The sequence below is a fragment of the Canis aureus genome, chromosome 3, assembly GCF_053574225.1.
Source record: "Canis aureus isolate CA01 chromosome 3, VMU_Caureus_v.1.0, whole genome shotgun sequence".
In the NCBI taxonomy this organism is placed as follows: domain Eukaryota; kingdom Metazoa; phylum Chordata; class Mammalia; order Carnivora; family Canidae; genus Canis; species Canis aureus.
In genome coordinates this window covers 64,292,063-64,310,955 of record NC_135613.1, presented here as the reverse complement: position 1 = coordinate 64,310,955, position 18,893 = coordinate 64,292,063, and the positions used below count along the sequence as shown (strand labels likewise).

At 41.2% G+C, this 18,893-nt stretch overlaps 1 protein-coding gene across 2 annotated transcripts in view; it reads left to right on the top strand.

Annotated features, from left to right (window-relative positions):
* ALKBH8 (alkB homolog 8, tRNA methyltransferase) overlaps window positions 1-4,071 on the top strand; it is a 57,067-nt gene extending 52,996 nt beyond the window's left edge. For both annotated transcript variants that reach the window (XM_077893317.1, XM_077893316.1), the window contains exons 11-12: window positions 188-337; window positions 1,418-4,071. In XM_077893317.1, coding sequence (XP_077749443.1) covers window positions 188-337; window positions 1,418-1,966 — 699 coding nt within the window. In that variant the 3' untranslated portion in view covers window positions 1,967-4,071. The remainder of the gene's footprint in view (window positions 1-187; window positions 338-1,417) is intronic.
* The last annotated feature ends 14,822 nt before the right edge of the window (window positions 4,072-18,893 follow it).

Genomic DNA, 18,893 nt, shown 5'->3' with positions numbered 1-18,893 from the left:
CTAGCAACACTGCCCTGTAAGCACGTGATATGACCTTGTGCCAGCTGCAGGAGCAGAAAATCACAACCTTGCACTGTTTCACAATGTGAAATCTAATAACTTATACTAATGAATAAACCCATTGCTTGTAATTTCTCTTGACATTTAAACAGGATATTATGCAATTCTTTCTTTTTCTTTATTACAGATTGGTTGTGATCGGAGCCAGAAGCTAGTGGACATCTGCAGAGAGCGGTGTTTCCAGGCCCTCGTCTGTGACGCGCTGGCAGTGCCCCTGTGCAGCGGGTCCTGTGACGCCTGCATCTCCATTGCTGTGATTCACCATTTTTCAACAGCAGTGAGTATCGCCTCTCTCTCCAAGAACCTATAGCTAAGGTGATGAGAGATGTTTGTGGAAGTGACCGCGGTGGACCTGATTTTAGTTTTTCTTTCCTTCCTTACCATTCTCTTCCTTGTCATCCTGAGGTTTGTTCACTCTGATGAGAAGGCATGTGGCCTGGAGAGGGGCTGCAGGGCAGTGGTGCTCCCGCAGAAGCTCGTGGACTCCACCCTTGGGCTACCCTGAGTCTTCTCATCTTCTCCTGGCTTCCCCGCATGCAGGGTCCCTACATTTCAGCTGTCCGGGCTGTGGGGGCTCAGCAACCTTGGGCTTCCTGCCCACTCCCTTGGCCTCCAAGCTCCTCTGTTTCCCCTCTGCCTTCCTCAGCCCCTTGCTTGCCTCCCTAATGGTTGGGTTCCCTTCTTTCCCATCCTTCCCTTTTTTCAAAATTCAGGTATTTAGCTGGTAGTAGTCTGCTACTCATGCTTCTAATTAGCCACATATGTTTCTAATTTTAAAATAAGTGAATTAAATGTTTCATATTTTTCTTACAAGAAGAAAAAGAATCTAATTTTTCCTGTGTGTCAGTGGTTTCTCCCCTAATCTAAGCAGTAATTTTATAGATTGCCCTGTGCTGGCATCACCTGATGACCTAAAGTGAATTCAGAATGAAATCAAGAAGAAAACCCTCCATGTCTATTTTTTTTTTAAATTTATTTATTCATGATAGTCACACGGAGAGAGAGAGAGAGGCAGAGACACAGGCAGAGGGAGAAGCAGGCTCCAAGCACCGGGAGCCCGATGTGGGATTCGATCCCGAGTCTCCAGGATCACGCCCTGGGCCAAAGGCAGGCGCCAAACCGCTGCGCCACCCAGGGATCCCCCTCCATGTCTATTTTATTAACGCAAATAAAAATGTTCTTTTCCCTGTTTCTTTAATACCTTTTTCCCTTCAATCACAGAACAGAATTTTCTTTTTCTTTTGTGTTTTATATTGCTGTTCATCCTAATTAAAAACAGCCCTCTCGTCAGTTATACTATCCTGTTTCCTCTCTGTATCTCCTCTTGGTTGATAAAGGACAATGTATTTTCTACCAGGAACGTAGAGTGGCGGCTCTCCAAGAACTCGTTCGGCTCCTGAGACCTGGTGGGCAGGCACTTGTTTACGTCTGGGCAATGGAACAAGAATATAATAAGAAGAAATCCAAGTATCTTCGAGAAAATAGAGTTAGCCAAGGAAAGGAAGAGGGGACCAGCAGTGATACAGCCATGCCAGAGTTGCTGGTGGAGCAGGTGCCTAATGTAGGTAGTCGAGACTCCGAGTGCTGTGTCTCCTCTGTTACTGACCTCCCGGAGGGAGGGCATAAGGCAAGGACAGTCACTAATGCTAAGATGCCTGTTCATACAAATAGGACCTCCTTTCCTTCTCAAGACTTGCTGGTTCCCTGGCACCATCAGGGAAACCCTGGAGAAGGCAAGCCTGGGCATCCAGCCGGAGCCCATGACCCAGGCCCTGTGTTTCACCGATACTACCACGTGTTCTGTGAGGGAGAGCTGGAAGCCACCTGCCAGACTCTGAACAGTGTCAGCATCCTGCAGAGCTACTATGATCAGGGCAACTGGTGTGTGATTCTTCAAAAGGTCTGATCATCTCTGTGAACATAGATACAGGGAAGAAATGCTCAGCTTGTTTTTTTAAAGATGAGATTTACTGTCTTTTTCATTAAAGAGAGAACTTGTGGAAAAGTGCCAAAGGAGACCGCCTGAGAGAAATTTGGGAGTAGAGATTAATTAGGATGCATCCAGGCTGCTACTACGCTGACTTCCTTTTGTCCATAAAAGTGGACTTCTCCTAAATGAGGAGGAACGGGGATGGTTTGTAAAAGTCTGTGACTATTTGGGATCCCGGAGTGAGAATACAATATTTTGAAGATAAACTTTTTTGCTATAAATGTTACTAATTGAACTAAATCATGTAGAGTCTTGGTAATGTAATCATATAACATTTTAATAAAGAAAATATTCTTGGTCAGTAGAGAAATGTCTGTGAAGTTTTTTTTTTTAAGATTTTTTTTTATTTATTCATGAGAGACAGAGAGGCAGAGATATAGGCAGAGGGAGGAGAAGCAGGCTCTGTGCAGGGAGCCCGATACAGGACTCGATCCCAGGACTCCAGGATCATGCCCTGAGCCAAAGACAGATGCTTAACCGCTGAGCCACCCAGGCATCCTGTTTGTGAAGTTTTATCTTTGATTGTGAACTCTGTAAAATCACAGATGATAACCATTCTGTGCCCTCACCTCACAGGGCTTGACATATAGTAGGTGCTCAGTAAAATTTTAGTCCATCAGATAATAATTATACCTTAGTAGGAACTTCATCCAACAGATACTCATTGAACCCTTCCTATATATTAGTTACTATTTTAAGCACTGGTTGTGGAGCAGTGAACAGAGGCTCTTGCCCTCTAATTTACATTGTAGAAGGAGGACAAACGATAAGCAAATAAATAGATACTATGTGCTAGGTAGTGATAAATGCCATGGGGAAAATGCAAAATGGAGTGAGAGGTTGTATCTAAACAAAAGATTTATATTTAAGGGGCTGAGATAACCACTAATCCTGAGTAGTTCATTACCAAGAATTCATTGGTCTCCCAAATGCGTTCACTGGGTGCTATAGGCAGCCCCAATATGCTCTTGTACTAACTCCTTTGTTTAAATAGCTAAAGTAAAAATTGTCAGCCAGACCTAATTATGCCCATATAGTCAAAGCCATCGTGTCACCGTTGGGTATTTCTAGTCATTCACAGTTTGTTCTAGTCTGGGTGCGATCAGCAGTTTTTACTTACAAATATGTCACAGTTACTCTGTTAACTTAGGTCAAGTTTCTAGGAGGAACAAAGGTAGAAAGTTAAGCATAGGTCAAATGATCATGTGGAAAGGAAAGTACTTCTGTAAATAACTGCCAGCATGCATTGCCTTTATAGTCATAATGCTTAAGACAACTTTGAGAGAAATTGCTTTCCATGAATGATGATGCCCAGACGATTGTATCTCTTGTTACTGTTTGTGATAAGTTGTTTTCAAGCATCAACATTCCAGAAACCAGAAGTGATCAATAGGTCTTGGGTGAGACAATGGTTATAATTATAATTGTTATAATTGTTCCCTCCAGATGAATTTATAAGGTTTATGATATGGAAAGAAAAAATATGGGGCTAAAAAGCAGTTTTAATCTGATAGAAATTCTAGGACTTCACATCGTAATTTGAAGTTCAGCTCATGCTAATAAATTTTAGTATATGTACTGCCAAAGTGAGCACTCATGCTAATAAATTTTAAACTCTAGATGGAATAGATGATTTTCAAGGAAGATGAAAATACCAAAATTAATGGGAGAACAGGTAGAAAATAGCATAGGAATTCAAAACTTTGGCTCTTGTATCAGATTTAAAGTTGAACTCTTGGTCTCCCCCCCCCCCTTTTTTTTTTTTTTGTTAAGCTGTGGAACTCTGGACAAATTCCCTGATTTTTTCCATGCTTCAGTTGTTTCAGCTATAAAGTTGGAAGAGTTGTTATGAAATTAGCTTAAATAATACTTACAGAGCTCTTGAGTGCTATAAGAATATAGTAAGCATTTGGGGAAAATGTCTATTACAGTTAACTCCCAAAGAAAGCCCACAGGAGTTTAGGTATTGAATGATGTCAAATCTAATTTAATTGTGTAATAAAAACCTATTTTTTACTGATTTTTTTGGGGGGAATGTTGTTTGTTTGCTTATAAGTTGCAACAGATATATCATAATTTCCCATTATGATTATGAATTTCTCTATTTGTCCTTCTAGGTCTCAATAATAACAAGGCCATCAGTAGTAGAGTGAGTAAATAATGGTCAGTTCGTTGTTACTGCATAAGCGATGAAAGTGAATAAACTCCTTACAAGGTACATTATGAATGGATCTCAGAAACCTAATACTGGATCAGAGAAGCCATTCATGGAGTAATAACTATATGATTCCTGCAGAGTTCAGGTGTGTCTCTTAAGACCACCTTTGCTTCTGTTGCCAATTGTACGTTCAGGGGCTCCCCAGAGCACTCTCAGGTTTGATAATTTGCTAGAAGGGCTCACAGAACTCACGGAAACTGCTTAATGATCATTGTTTATTTCAGCAGAAGGATACAGATTACAGCCAGCCAAGAGAAGTGAAGTGGCACCATTGACCATGGGAATTACATGCATGGAACTCCCAGTCATCCTCTCCCAGTGAAATTTGGATGGAACTGACCTCTCCCAGAAACAATACATGACAAATACACATGGAGTGTTGCCAACCAGGGAGGCTCACCTGAGGCTCACTGTTCAGATTTTTAATGGAAGGCCTATCTGCATGGACATGGTTAACTACCCATGCTGCTAACCTTTAACCTCCGGCTGCTCTGGAGGTCAGGATGAAAACCACTTGGCCTGAGGCCCCCAGGTAAACAGATGCTTAGCAGGCAGGATATTGCAAGGGCTTAGATAAAATCTCCTCCCAGGAGCCTAAGGAAAAGGTCAGACCCCCTTTTGGATAAGGTTTAACTCTACTATGCAGTTTTCTTGAGGCGAGAGTTTAAAAACAAGCAATAGTATACTTTTACAAGCCTGGATAATAGTGAACTTTTTAATTTAATTTTTTTAAGAGTGAACTTTTGAAAAGAAGGAACAAATGGGCCTTTGGAGTGTTCATAGGGTTCTTTCTCTGGGCACCCTTTACATGGGTGCTTGCTTTGTGTTAATTCACAAACATATTGAGTATGTGATAAGACCTTTTAAATTTTTTTTTGTGATAAGATCTTTTGATTTGTATACCTTTATGTGTAATATAAACTTCAAAATTAAAACAATTTGGGGGCTCCTGGCTGGCTCAGTCAGTTAAGTGTCTGGCTCTTAGTTTTGGGTCAGGTCATGATCTTAGGGTTGTGGGATTGAACACCGGGTTGGACTCTCTGCTCACAGCATGGAATCTGCTTCTCCCTCCCTGTATCCCTCCCTCGTTTACACTCTCCTCTCTAATAACCAAATAACCAAATAACTAAATAAATAAATCTTTTCAAAAAGAATTTAAAACAACTTATAAAAGAAAGTTCTAAATACACAAATGTTTTCAATATATTATGTCAGCTTCTTTTTTTTTTTTTAAAGATTTTATTTATTCATGAGAGACACACAGAGGCAGAGACACAGGCAGAGAAGCAGGCTCCCTGCGGGGAGCTCGATATGGGACTCAATCCCAGGACCCCAGGATCACAACCTGAGCCAAAGGCAGATGCTCAACCACTGAGCCATGCAGATGTCCCTTTATGTCAGCTTCTATAAGGTATAATTTACATATAACATTCACTGATTTTAAGTGTATAGTTTAATGAGTTTTGACTCATCGCAGTGGATAGTCATATAATCATTCACACCATCAAGATAGAGAACATTTCCATCACCCCATGAAGCTCCTTCTGCCCCTTTTCAATTAGTTCTCTCCTTATAGTCAAGATTGATCTGCTTTCTACTGCTGTACTTTTGCCTTTTCTAGAATTTCTGGAATCACACTTGTAGACTTTTATGTCTCTTTTTTTCCCATTCAAGGCAATACTTTTGAGATTCACCTTTGTTCTTTCATATATCAATAGTTTGTTTCTTTTATTGCTAAGTAGTATTCTATCATAAAAATTTATCACAATCTGTTTATCATTTCACCAGATGATAGACATTTGGACTATTTCCAGGTCAGAACTTATAATTTTTTTAAGGCTGCTATGAACATTTAGGAATGCATTTTTGGGGCTCCTGGGTGGTTCAGTTGGTTAAGCGTCTGTCTTCAGCTCAGGTCCTGGGATTGAGTCTTGCATTGGGCTCCCTGCTCAGTGGGGAATCTGCTTCTCCCTTTCCCTTTGCCCATCCCCCTGTTCATGCTCTCTCTCTCCCTCTCTCTCTCAAATAAATAAAATATTTAGGAGTGTGTTTTTGCATCTACATATATTTTCATTTCTCATGAGTAAACACCTCAGAGATGAATACTGAGTCATATGGTAAGCGTATGTTTAACTTTATAAGACGCTAGCAAACTGTCTTCCAGAGTGGCTGTCCCAGTTTGATAGCCCATGAGCAATGTTTGAGAGCTCCAGTTACTCCCCATCCTTGCCAACACCTGTATTATCAGTTGTTTTAATTAGCTCTTCTACTGTGTATGTATGTAATAGTATCTTTCCATATTTTTAATTTGCATTTCCCGAAACACAAGTGATGTGGGGCATTTTTACATTATTTGCTATTTGTATATATTCATGGGTGAAAGTTGGTTCAAATCTATCAATTTTTAAAAATTGAGTTGTCTTCTCTTGAGTAAGTTATATAAGTTATGTGTGTTCTAGATAAAAAGTGCTTTATAATTCACATATTTTACAAATATTTTCTCCCAGTCTGTGGCTTACCTTTTATTTTCTTAGCAATGTCTTTGGAAGAGAGCGCATGTTAAATTTTGATGAAACCCAATTTATCTATTATTTTTTAATATTATAAGGTTGTCCTTTTTGTGTTCTGTTTAAGAAATTTTTGCCCAACTCAAATAACTTAAGATTTTCTCTGACATAGTCATCTAGAAGTTTCATGGCTTTAGTCCTTACATTTAAGTCTATGATCCATTTCAAATTAATTTTTGTATACATGTTAAGGATTGGCTTACTTTTTTTGGATGTCAGTGCCCAGTTCCAACATCATTTCAAAAGACTATTTAATTTTTTTCCAAATGAATTGCTTGACACCTTTTTGGAAAACCAATTGGACATACAGATATGGATATATTTCGGCATAGTTTTTTTTTTTTTATCTGTGTATCTGTTTTTATACTAATATTTCACTGTTTTGGCTGCCATAGCTTCATGATAAGTTTTGGAATCAGGTTTCCAACTTTGTTCTTTTTTTTTTTTAATAATAAATTTAGGGATCCCTGGGTGGCGCAGCGGTTTGGCGCCTGCCTTTGGCCCAGGGCCCGATCCTGGAGACCCGGGATCGAATCCCACGTCGGGCTCCCGGTGCATGGAGCCTGCTTCTCCCTCTGCCTGTGTCTCTGCCTCTCTCTCTCTCTCTCTGTGACTATCATAAATAAATAAAAAATAAAAAAAATAAATAAAAGAATTTGAAAATTTATTAAAAAAAATAATAATAATAAATTTATTTTTTTTGGTGTTCAATTTGCCAACATACAGAATAACACCCAGTGCTCATCCCTTCAAGTGCCCCCCTCAGTGCCCATCACCCACTCACCCCCACCCCCCGCCCTTCTCCCCTTCCACCACCCCCAGCTCATTTCCCAGAGTTAGGAGTCTTTATGTTCTGTCTCCCTTTCTGATATTTCCTACCCATTTCTTCTCCCTTCCCTTCCATTCCCTTTCACTATTATATTCCCCAAATGAATGAGAACATATAATGTTTGTCCTTCTCCGATTGACTTATTTCACTCAGCATAATACCCTCCAGTTCCATCCACGTTGAAGCAAATGGTGGGTATTTGTCATTTCTAATGGCTGAGTAATATTCCATTGTATACATAAACCACATCTTCTTTATCCATTCATCTTTTGTTGGACACCGAGGCTCCTTCCAAAGTTTGGCTATTGTGGCCATTGCTGCTAGAAACATCGGGGTGCAGGTGCCCCGGTGTTTCATTGCATCTGTATCTTTGGGGTAAATCCCCAGCAGTGCAATTGCTGGGTCATAGGGCAGGTCTATTTTTAACTCTTTGAGGAACCTCCACACAGTTTTCCAGAGTGGTTGCACCAGTTCACATTCCCACCAACAGTGTAAGAGGGTTCCCTTTTCTCCGCATCCTCTCCAACATTTTTGGTTTCCTGTCTTGTTAATTTTCCCCATTCTCACTGGTGTGAGGTGGTATCTCATTGTGGTTTTGATTTGTATTTCCCTGATGGCACCGATACCAAAAGATTGGGATCGTCCCCTGCGTATTCTCAGACCATAATGCCTTGAAATTAGAACTAAATCAACAAGAAGTTTGGAAGGACTTCAAACACGTGGAGGTTAAGGACCATCCTGCTAAAAGATGAAAGGGTCAACCAGGAAATTAAGGAAGAATTAAAAAGATTCATGGAAACTAATGAGAATGAAGATACAACCGTTCAAAATCTTTGGGATGCAGCAAAAGCAGTCCTAAGGGGGAAATACATCGCAATACAAGCATCCGTTCAAAAACTGGAAAGAACTCAAATACAAAAGCTAACCTTACACATAAAGGAGCTAGGGAAAAAAACAGCAAATAGATCCTACACCCAGCAGAAGAGAGTTAATCAAGATTCGAGCAGAACTCAATGAAATCGAGACCAGAAGAACTGTGGAACAGATCAACAAAACCAGGAGTTGGTTATTTGAAAGAATTAATAAGATAGATAAACCATTAGCCAGCCTTATTAAAAAGAAGAGAGAGAAGACTCAAATTAATAAAATCATGAGTGAGAAAGGAGAGATCACTACCAACACCAAGGAAATACAAATGATTTTAAAAACATATTACGAACAGCTATACGCCAATAAATTAGGCAATCTAGAAGAAATGGACGCATTTCTGGAAAGCCACAAATTACCAAAACTAGAACAGGAAGAAATAGAAAACCTGAACAGGCCAATAACCAGGGAGGAAATTGAAGCAGTCATCAAAAACCTCCCAAGACACAAAAGTCCAGGACCAGATGGCTTTCCAGAGGAATTCTATCAAACGTTTAAAGAAGAAACCATACCTATTCTACTAAAGCTGTTTGGAAAGATAGAAAGAGATGGAGTACTTCCAAATTCGTTCTATGAGGCCAGCATCACCTTAATTCCAAAACCAGACAAAGACCCCACCAAAAAGGAGAATTATAGACCAATATCCCTGATGAACATGGATGCAAAAATTCTCAACTTTGTTCTTTTATGCACTTAATCACAACTTCAAAACACACAAAACAGAATGATAGAAGTAAGGGCAGGAAACATAGACAAATCTGTAATTAGAGGTGGAAGTTTCAGTGATTTACAGAACAAGTACCTAGAAAATCAGTAAGGGTAGAACAGACTCGAACAACACAACCAACTTAAGCTTATTGACATTTATAGAACAGTCCAGCAACGACAGCAGAATACACAAGAATGTTTACTGAGAAAGACTTTTCTTCAAGGTCATAAAACAAGACTTGATAATTAAAAAGTATCCAAGCCCTACAAAATATACTCTCTGGCCACACTGGAAATAACCCATAGATTTGCAAGAATTCAAAAGGGAAAATAGAAAGTATTTTGAACTGAATGAAAATCATGACATAACAAAATGTATGCAGGAAAACAAAAAAACACAGCAAGCCTGACATTGCTATCCTTAGAAAGACCTACTTAGAAGGTTGGCCCTTGGCTGGTATCCATGAATTTGGATTTTGGTGTGTGTGTGGGGGGCGGGGGGCGGGCAGTGGTGGCACATTCCCACTGCCCTGAAAAGATCAGCTCCCTGTGCCTGAAGTGTTTATACAGATATGGTGGTTTATGCTTAGCACCTTCCTTCTGGAAGTCTAGAGTTTGGGCACAGGTCCGGCAGAGAGTGCCTACGTGATCAGCTCTCAGTAAAAAATGTGGGCACTGAGTCCCTAGCTTTCGTGGTTGGCAGCATTTTATGCTGGGGGAATTAGGCATGTCCTATGTGACTTTACTGGGAGAGGACTCTTGGAAACTTCTGCCCAGTTTCCTCTGGACTTCACCCCATGTGCCTTTCCCTTTGATGACTGATATATTTTACTACAATAAATCTTAGCCCTGAATACAATGATATGCTCAGTCCTGTGAGTCCTAGTGAATCGCTGAACCTGGGAATCAGCTTGGGGACTCCCAACACATTACGGAAGTAGTGCTCACAGGGAAATGTATAGCACTAAATAAATGCCTATGTTAGAAAAGAAAGGTCTCAAAAGAAGAACCTCAACTTTCTTCTTAAACAAGAAAAAGAAGAACAAATGAAATGCACAGGTTGCAGAGGAAAGGAAGTGATACAGATCAAAGCAGAAATCAATGACAGGAAAAAAACAATAGAAATTATCAGTGAAACCAAAAGCATGTCTTGGAGACCAATAAAACTGATAAACTTCTCAACAGACCAGGGAGAGAATTCCACGAATTTTATAATTGGAAAATTTGATTAATAAAACATGTTAAGGTAGACTCTCATGAACCCATTTTTTAAAGACTGATGGTGGAAAGAAGTTTATTATTCTATTAATAATGCTTTTTTTCCCCCCAGAACTGTTTGCAGTAGGATTACTTCAAATGAGAACCCAATGTAATAAGGGAGTGTTTCTATCATCCACTGAGGAAAATAAGACACAGTTTCTGTATGAAAGAGGTATGATCTTAGCCAGTTCCTAAATATGTTTGAAGATTGTGTTTGAGAATTGGAGATTCCAGATAAAGCAAGTAAAGCCTATAAGGATAAAAATTCTTTAAATGTATTATTTATTCTTTTTGCTACTTTGCATATCTCTTTAGTCCTTGACACTTAAAAAAAAGAGAGGTTCTTTCTTTGCATTATTCCTTTCATTGCTTTTCTGCTTTGGAATGGCCACAGTGGCTAAGTCAGAAGTTTACTAAGTGTGTCCATTGTTCTTACCAAGAGCCTTAAGTCAGCCTCCTGAATGTTTTCCACTCACAGTGGGCAGAGAATGTATTAGCTCCCACTTCTGGCCTCTTCTTGATTCCCAGCTTCAACTCTGTATTTTGTCTTCCCTTGAAGATGAAGAGGAGTATTCAAGGTACAGTCTTCCTGGCCTTCTCCTAAAAGAACATTCTTTAGTTGAAGTCTTGATCTTGCCATAAAAGAATTCCCATATGGAAAGAGAGAAGGCACTGATTTCCAATTAGCTTTTGCAGTCATGACCCTATCATGTTGAAGAATTATCATTTTTCAGTTAATGAGAGAAAGAACCTGAAGTTTTAGCATAGAGTGTTATAGTGTGACTCATAATTCTTCCCTCTGCTGTTTGGTCAGATTTGAATGAAAATCTGGGGGCTGAGGGTAGGGATTATTTGGTTAGAAATATTAGCTCCCCGAATATGGCTTCAAAACCTTATTTATAGTATGGAAGCTACTCTGTTCAAATCAGCACTGGATAAGATAGGACAAATGTATAAGAATAATAATGGAGCTCTGATCTGGCTCGAATCATATTTTATATACTCTAGGAATTATAGCCAGATCTTTGAAAATTAGTTGTGAAGAGCAGAGTATGGTGGAACTCTGTGCCTGCTTTACTTTTTAGGGTCTGCCTTGCTGAACACTCTTCCCTGGTGTCCTTCCGACCTGAGGCAAATTGGTTTAGTGGTTCTAGAAAGAATAAAGCGTTTTTAAGTCAGACATGGATTTGAAACCGAACTCCACTACTTACCAGCTGTAGGACTCTGGGGAAATGTGCATCTGTAAAGAGAGGCTAATAATACTCACCTTTCAAGTTGTTGGGTGGATTATGTGAGATTACATGTAAAGTACTGCCAGCACTTCATTACATCCTAGATGGTTATGTTCCTTACCCCATCTTCTGCCTAATTGCATCCCTGAGAGCAAATCTGTCCTTTACCTTTTCTAATCTGTGTGTTTGTGGTGGGAGGAGGGATCAGTTCGACATAGGCATTAATTACCTGATTAATTCAATGCATGTTTGTTGTGTGCTTACTAGTGCCAGGTACTATTTTAAATAGTGAATGCATCTAGGAACGTAAAGAGATCCTATGCCCATGGGACTTACAGTCTAGTTGGAGGGAGTGATATATGTGTGGTGGGACAGACGATAAGCAATAAATCTAAGTAAGTAACCCATATATTATGTTAAAAAGGGATGTTTTTTTCCTCCACAGAGAAAAGGAGCAGAGCAGAAAAAGAGGTTTAAGGTGGTTTAAGATCACATGGGTTCTGTTTGTTTGTTTTTTAAGAAAGATTTTATTTATTTATTTTTAAGCAATCTCTGCACCCAACGTGGGGCTCGAACTCACAACCCTGAGAACGAGAGCCCCACGCTCCATAGACTGAGCCAGCCTGGGTTCGTCTTTAAAAGGGTGGTCAGAAAAAAAAATAAAAAATAAAAAATAAAAAATAAAAAATAAAAAATAATAAATAAATAAATAAATAAATAAATAAATAAATAAATAAATAAAAGGGTGGTCAGGATGGTTGTCTGTGAGAAGAGGAGGAGCTAAGTGTGTACTTGTCTGGGGAAGAGCCTTCCAGACAGAGGAAGAGACCAACGCAAAAGCAAAAGTGCCTAGAGGCTGGTGTGGCTGGAGCCGACTGCGTGAGAGCTGGTGGAGGTAAGGGCAGAAGGTGGTTTGGGAAAGGAGGTAGACCACGCAGGATGTGCTGGAAAGTCTGCAGTTTTTTCCATCAGACGGTGAGCTATTTGAGTGGTTCTGAGTGGATAAGCAATGTGTGGAGACCAGAGAAGATGATGAGGGTGGAAGCAGGGATGCCAGCTGGAAGGCCCTGGCCATCATCAGGATGGGAGATGATGACCGGCTTGCCACAGCATGGTGGCAGTGGAGGTAGCTTTAGGATATGTAATCTGAAGGTAGAAGTATCAGCATTGGTGACGGGTTTGAGGTGGGGTGTAGGGGAGCAGGAGATGCCAGCAATGCCCCCAAACTTGGGAGAGTGGAGCTGCCCCACGGTTATCTGGATCTGTACTGGTGGGCTTTATCCTTCAGTTCAGATGCAGTTTTGCTTTGCTCTGTTCTTCCCTTCATTGCTTTCAGGCACAGGTCCATCATGGTGCTGTCTTAAGCTCGTCCTCCTGGTAATACATCTGCAGATAAATCCAGCAGGTACTTTAAGCTCAGGCCACACTCCTGAGCAGCTAGATGTCCAGGCAGTGAAACAGAAGTAGAAATCAGTGCAAGGATTGTGATCATAAATTCCTTTAGGGGCCGTTAGGCTGAGATAAACACATACATCCAGAGATTCCAAATTAGGATAAGCAACAGAAAGGCAGGTGATTGATGGCACTTTATTTTTAGTAAATCACTGGAGAGAAAATGCTTCCCCAAGAAGAGCCAGGTGTGCATGAGCATAACCTTCAAATGCCCTTGGCAGGAAGCAAGGGGTAATAAATAGTGATGAAAAGAGGGAGTGAAGAGCTTTATTGTTGCCTTGCCTTCTGTTGGACCTTTGTTTACAGGTCCCAAAAAAGCCCTGAAAAGCAAGTGTGAAAAAAAAAAACAGATATTCTATTATAGTGCAAAGTGTCATTGTCTTCCCTCTTGCAAAAGCAGTTGGAGTTTGTTATTGATTCATGAGAAATGGTGAATAAGCCTCAAATGCAATTTTAAAGAATGTCCATTCTGGCTTTTGTAGTTTCCAGCAAGGAAAATGGGGCAGTTAAGGAAATGAAAGTCTTTAGAAGCTGTTTTAAAGGATCAGCATAAAAAGCTAGAGAAGTTTGTACAGTTAAGGAAGGAATTCTTCATCTATGGTCTGTGAATAAGCTTCAGAGTGTCTATGAGTGACCCATAACAGGATACAAATCTATGGGTACATGTGTACATCTTTCTTGGGGAAGGGTCCATATTTTTTTCCAAAAAAAGTGCACAAGCTATAGACTCTAAGCAGTGACCTTTCCTTGCTTATGCTCATGAGATTTTTTTTAAAGATTTCATTTATTTATTTGAGAGATAGAGAACATGTGTGAGAGACAGAGCATGAGCAGAGGGAGAAGCAGACTCCCCACTGAGCAGAGAGCCTGATATAGGACTCGATCCCAGGACCCTGAGATCATGACCCGAGCTGAAGGCAGACACTTAATTGAGCTACCTGGGCACACCGCTCATGAGATTTAAAGACAGCCCCAAGTCTAAGCTCCGGAGGCACTGAGAGATTAGGATGTAGAGGTGCCCCCGGGATGTGGGTGCATGTAGGGGATAGTAGGTCTATATGATTATTACTTGAATCAGTCCTTGATATAGCTTTTTGAATACATATTTGAGTCCTGTGTGGGGAAAGACTTTAAGTGAAAACAAAGAAAGTATGTGGTATAGTCCTTAATTTTTTATGAACCTTGGGAGAGGAATGGGAAAGGCACAGTAGGTATTTACCAGGATAGTGGTTTCTTTTCCTACTGAAAACTCCCTTTTTCCCTCTTGGACAATATACAAAACAAGCTAGACTGGCACATCTCCTTGTTAAATAGAGCAGTTAAACCAATAGTAATGGAACCCCCATGCTTTCAGACAGACCAGTGGAAACATTAGCCAGTTCAAGGGAAAAACAAAACTTGCATGCCAGATGGTCCCTGGCTACTGGACTGTAGAGGATGGTGGTACAGGATTCTCTCTGATCTGTGTACTATCACTATGGCCAGGAGCATAGAGGGCTGATTGGCTTGGGCTGGGGTTTTGTGCAATTCTCTATACCTGTCATTGTAGCCAGAGGAATTGGGATCCCTTGACAGGTGTAAGCAATCGGGACCCTCTTTTGTATATTCAGGTGGCATTAGTCTTGCACAAACCGTGGGATTGAGAATGGGGAAGAGGTCTCTCAAAGGGAATTTGGCCTGCACTGACCAGAATGACCACAGATGCTAGGCTGCAAACAATGAGGGTTTTACAGCTGCTCTAGGTCCTCTCCAGAAAAGGGTACAAAGGAATCTACGTGGTGCAGGTTCACAGTGTTAGCACCAGGAGCCTTTCTGGTAGGGCAGAAATGGTGTAGCGGTGTCTTCTGGCCAGGAATGTTATTGCCATGGGATTAATAGCAGTGTCTATGATGACAGGCAGAGTGACAGGGACTGTCTTGGCTTCAACTAGCAGCCAGAGCAACTTCAGAGCTGTGCAGAGCACTGATGGCGTCAGGGGCAGTGTTGGCAGCAGGGCACCTCCAAGGACATTGCAGATTTGTGAGGAGGCCCTAGGATCCTTGAAGAGCTCTGTGGTCCCTCTTCTCTGAAATACATTGAGAGCCCAAGAACTGCTGTCAACAGACTAGGATCCCCTAAGCAGTGGGGATGATTGGATTCTGGGGTGGCAGGGGTGAGGTGGCTGTACTCACTACCAAAGCTAGGTGGGGTTGGTTACCATTGAAGGACAGTCTGACCCCAAGGGACCCGTGGCTCTGGCTGGCTGAGGATGGTGTCCCTAAAAGACAATGAGATGAGAACCTGCTAAATTTTTACTTGAATGTTGTAAGTAGGAAAGGTATTGTTTGAGTCTAACTTGAATCACTGAAATGAGTCTTGGCCCCTCAATCAACTCCCAGACGTGAGCCAGTTCCCAGCCCCAGAACTGCTTGAGGAAGGACGCTGGTCCACTGCCAAAAGTTCGTACTGTGAATGTTCCTCTCAGCCTTCCTCAAAGGGACATTAGTCCCTTACCCGGTGGCAAAGTGAGCAGACCCTGTTGGGATTAGGGGACACTGGCTCTGAACTGACCCCAGTTCTGGGATCCAGGATGGCGCTGTGGCCCAATGGTGAGGGTAGGGGCTCCTGGAGGTCTGGTGATCACTGGAGTCTAAGCTCAGGTTGGCTTCCCATGGGGCCCAGTGCCCCCCCCCCCCCCCAAGCCTATCTGGTGGTGATGTCCCTGGTTCTGGAATGAATAATTGGAATATCCCAACCCAGCAGCTTCTGAGTTCCTGCGTGGGTCCTGGGACCTGTGGAGTGAGGGCTGTTACTTTGGGAAAGGCCACTTGGAAGCCACTAGAACCACCTCCATAAGGAAAACAGACCAGAAGCAGTTCCAAGCTTCTGAGGGCTGCAGAGATGAGCACCACCATCAAGGACTCGAAGGAGGCCAGGGTGGCCATGGCTGCCCTATCCCCATTCAGCTGGCCTTTCTGTGGTGCAGAAAACAGACGGATCTCCAGGAGCAATGGGGGATGATCGGAAGCCCACCCAATTGGTGGGGGATGGCAACTGCTTTTTCAGATACGGCTTAATTGTTTGGGCCAGTTATCATGTCCCCTGGTACCTGGTGTGCAGCTGGATGGGTTACCAGAATACATTCCAACTCATTTTACTTTTTATTCGATGGATAATGTATTACTTGAGTAGTTAAAAATATTTAGTAAAAAATATATATATATTTAGTGACTTCGTGCTTTTAATAATGAGGAGCAAGCTGTGCTTTGGATTCCTGAGCTGCACTTAAATACAGAGCTTGGTTCTTTGACATCAAGCTTGTGACTGACTTAGCAGCAAGCAGCAGCTCCTCAAGGTCTCACAGAAGGCACCACCTCATAACTAGGCATTCAGATGCCTTTCCTGGCCTCTCCTCCAGCCCTTTTCAACTACTCTCTGCCCTGAACTCCATGCCACATGCTGCCAATAGCTCAAGATATAGTGCCATGATTGATTGTGCCTTGTGGTGTTCAGTCACTGCATGCATTTTAGGGCGCCATGTCCTACTGATGCCAACTCCTAAATATTCCATGCACTGATTTCTCCCCTGCCCTACGCCTCACCTGTCTTGATTTTCTACTCTGCTGCCAAAATGGGTTTTATAAAATCTGAAGACGTTTCTCTTTAACTGAACTCCATTAGTGACTTTTAATTCCCAATAATGAGATCCAAACTCCTGCAAATGTCAGATGTGAGTCTTTACAATGGTTCTCTGCTGGGTCTGCCCTGTCAATCCTCTCTGCCCCCACCTCATACCTTGGGGTTCCATTTGTTCCAAACCACATGCTCCTTCCCATGCATGCCTCATACTTTCCCTGCATTGTTTACTGAATCTTTCTCTTCCTGTTCCCAAGATGTTATTTTCTGCTATTTTCACATACTCATATCATCCCATTATTTTAAGGCCGCATTTGAATGTGATCTCCATAAAGCTTTTTGCAATCCCCCTCCACCCCAGGTAATTTCTTTTTCTTCTGATTTCCAAAGCATTTTATCTGGGATGGTCTTACTTATCCCTTTGTACCTTATTATATTCATTTGAACATATGAATTGCCTTCTTTATTTTAGGATATAAGCCCGCTAAAGATAAAAACATAGAAGGGAATCAGTAATTCTTTGTTGAAAGAAATGCATAATTAAAGATATTTGAGCTAAATTTTTGAGAAGGAAATATTAATAAGTTTGATATCTGTTATATTTGTATCAAGTTTATCTCTCAAGAAGCTCACAAGTGTGGAAAAACAATCTAGTGCAATAGAGTAAGTTTGGCAATAGGATTAGGAACTATATCATGCCATTGGGTTTTATTTATTTATTTATTTATTTATTTATTTATTTATTTATTTACTTATAAAGATTTTATTTATTCATGAGAGATACAGAAAGAGAGAGGCAGTGACACAGGCAGAGGGAGAAGCAGAGCCTGATGTGGGACTCGATCCCCAAACTGGGATCACACCCTGAGCCAAAGGCAGGTGCTCAACCTCTGAGCCACCCAGGAGTCCTATGCCATTGGGTTTTAAAAGAGGATACATTGAAAAAAAAAAAAAAAAAAGAGGATACGTTGTTACTTTTTTTACTTCATTCTCAACTTTATTCCATTTTCTTGTGATATGAAGATCAGTGTAATCAAATCTATTTTATTCTTGTCTTATATACATTGGCACTCTTATTGTTTATATCTCTTATTGTTTTGTTCATTATATAACAAATAATTATTGAATATTTGCTGTATGCCAGGCACCATGGTGGTCCTAAGTAGTGCACTGTGAATGAAACAGATCTGCCCTTGCCTTCCTAAAGCATACTTTAAAGTATCCTGAAAAGGACTAACAATAAACAAGTTAGTATTCAAGTCATTATATAAGTTATAAATCCTGTAAATGCTCTAAAGAAATTGGATTTGCTGATAGGGAATAAAAGCAGACTACCAAAAAAAGTAAGTGCATTTTAAATTTGACATCTTAAGTAATATATTCACATGGTTCAGAAAATTTGAAATACTAAAAGGTGTTTCATTGCTGCGCCACCAAGTACCTTTTCACTAACTTTTTTGTTATTTTAAAATCTTTGAATCCTATCCAACACCCTGTCATCTATATGCTCAGTTCCCCACATCTTCCCATTTCTGATTGTGGTAGCAAACGGCTCCCCATGATGCCTGCCTTCTGGCATTCATGCCCTGAGACAATCCCTTCCTTTCACATGTGCGATAGACCTGTGACTTGCTTTTGACAAACAATACGGCAAGTGTGATGGGTTGTCACTTCTGTGATTAGGCTATAGAAAGTGATGTCGGTCCTGCAGCAGACTCTGTTTTCTTCCTTCCTTCCTCTGTTTCCTGGCAGCCGGCAGCTGCCATGTGGGAGAGGCCTTGTGGCAAGGAACTTGGGGCAAACTTTGACCATCGGTCTGTGAGGAACACAGTCCAGCAACCCTTGAGAAATAGATGCTGCCAACAACCACTAAATGAGCTAGGAAGCCTATTTGTCCCCAGGTGCAGCTTCCAATGAGCCCGCAGATTCTGGGTCTGCATCCTGGTGACAGCCTTGTGAGAGACAGTGAGGCAGAGGACCCAGCTAAGCTGTGTCCAGATTCCTGACACCCAGAAACCGAGATTGAAAATGGGTA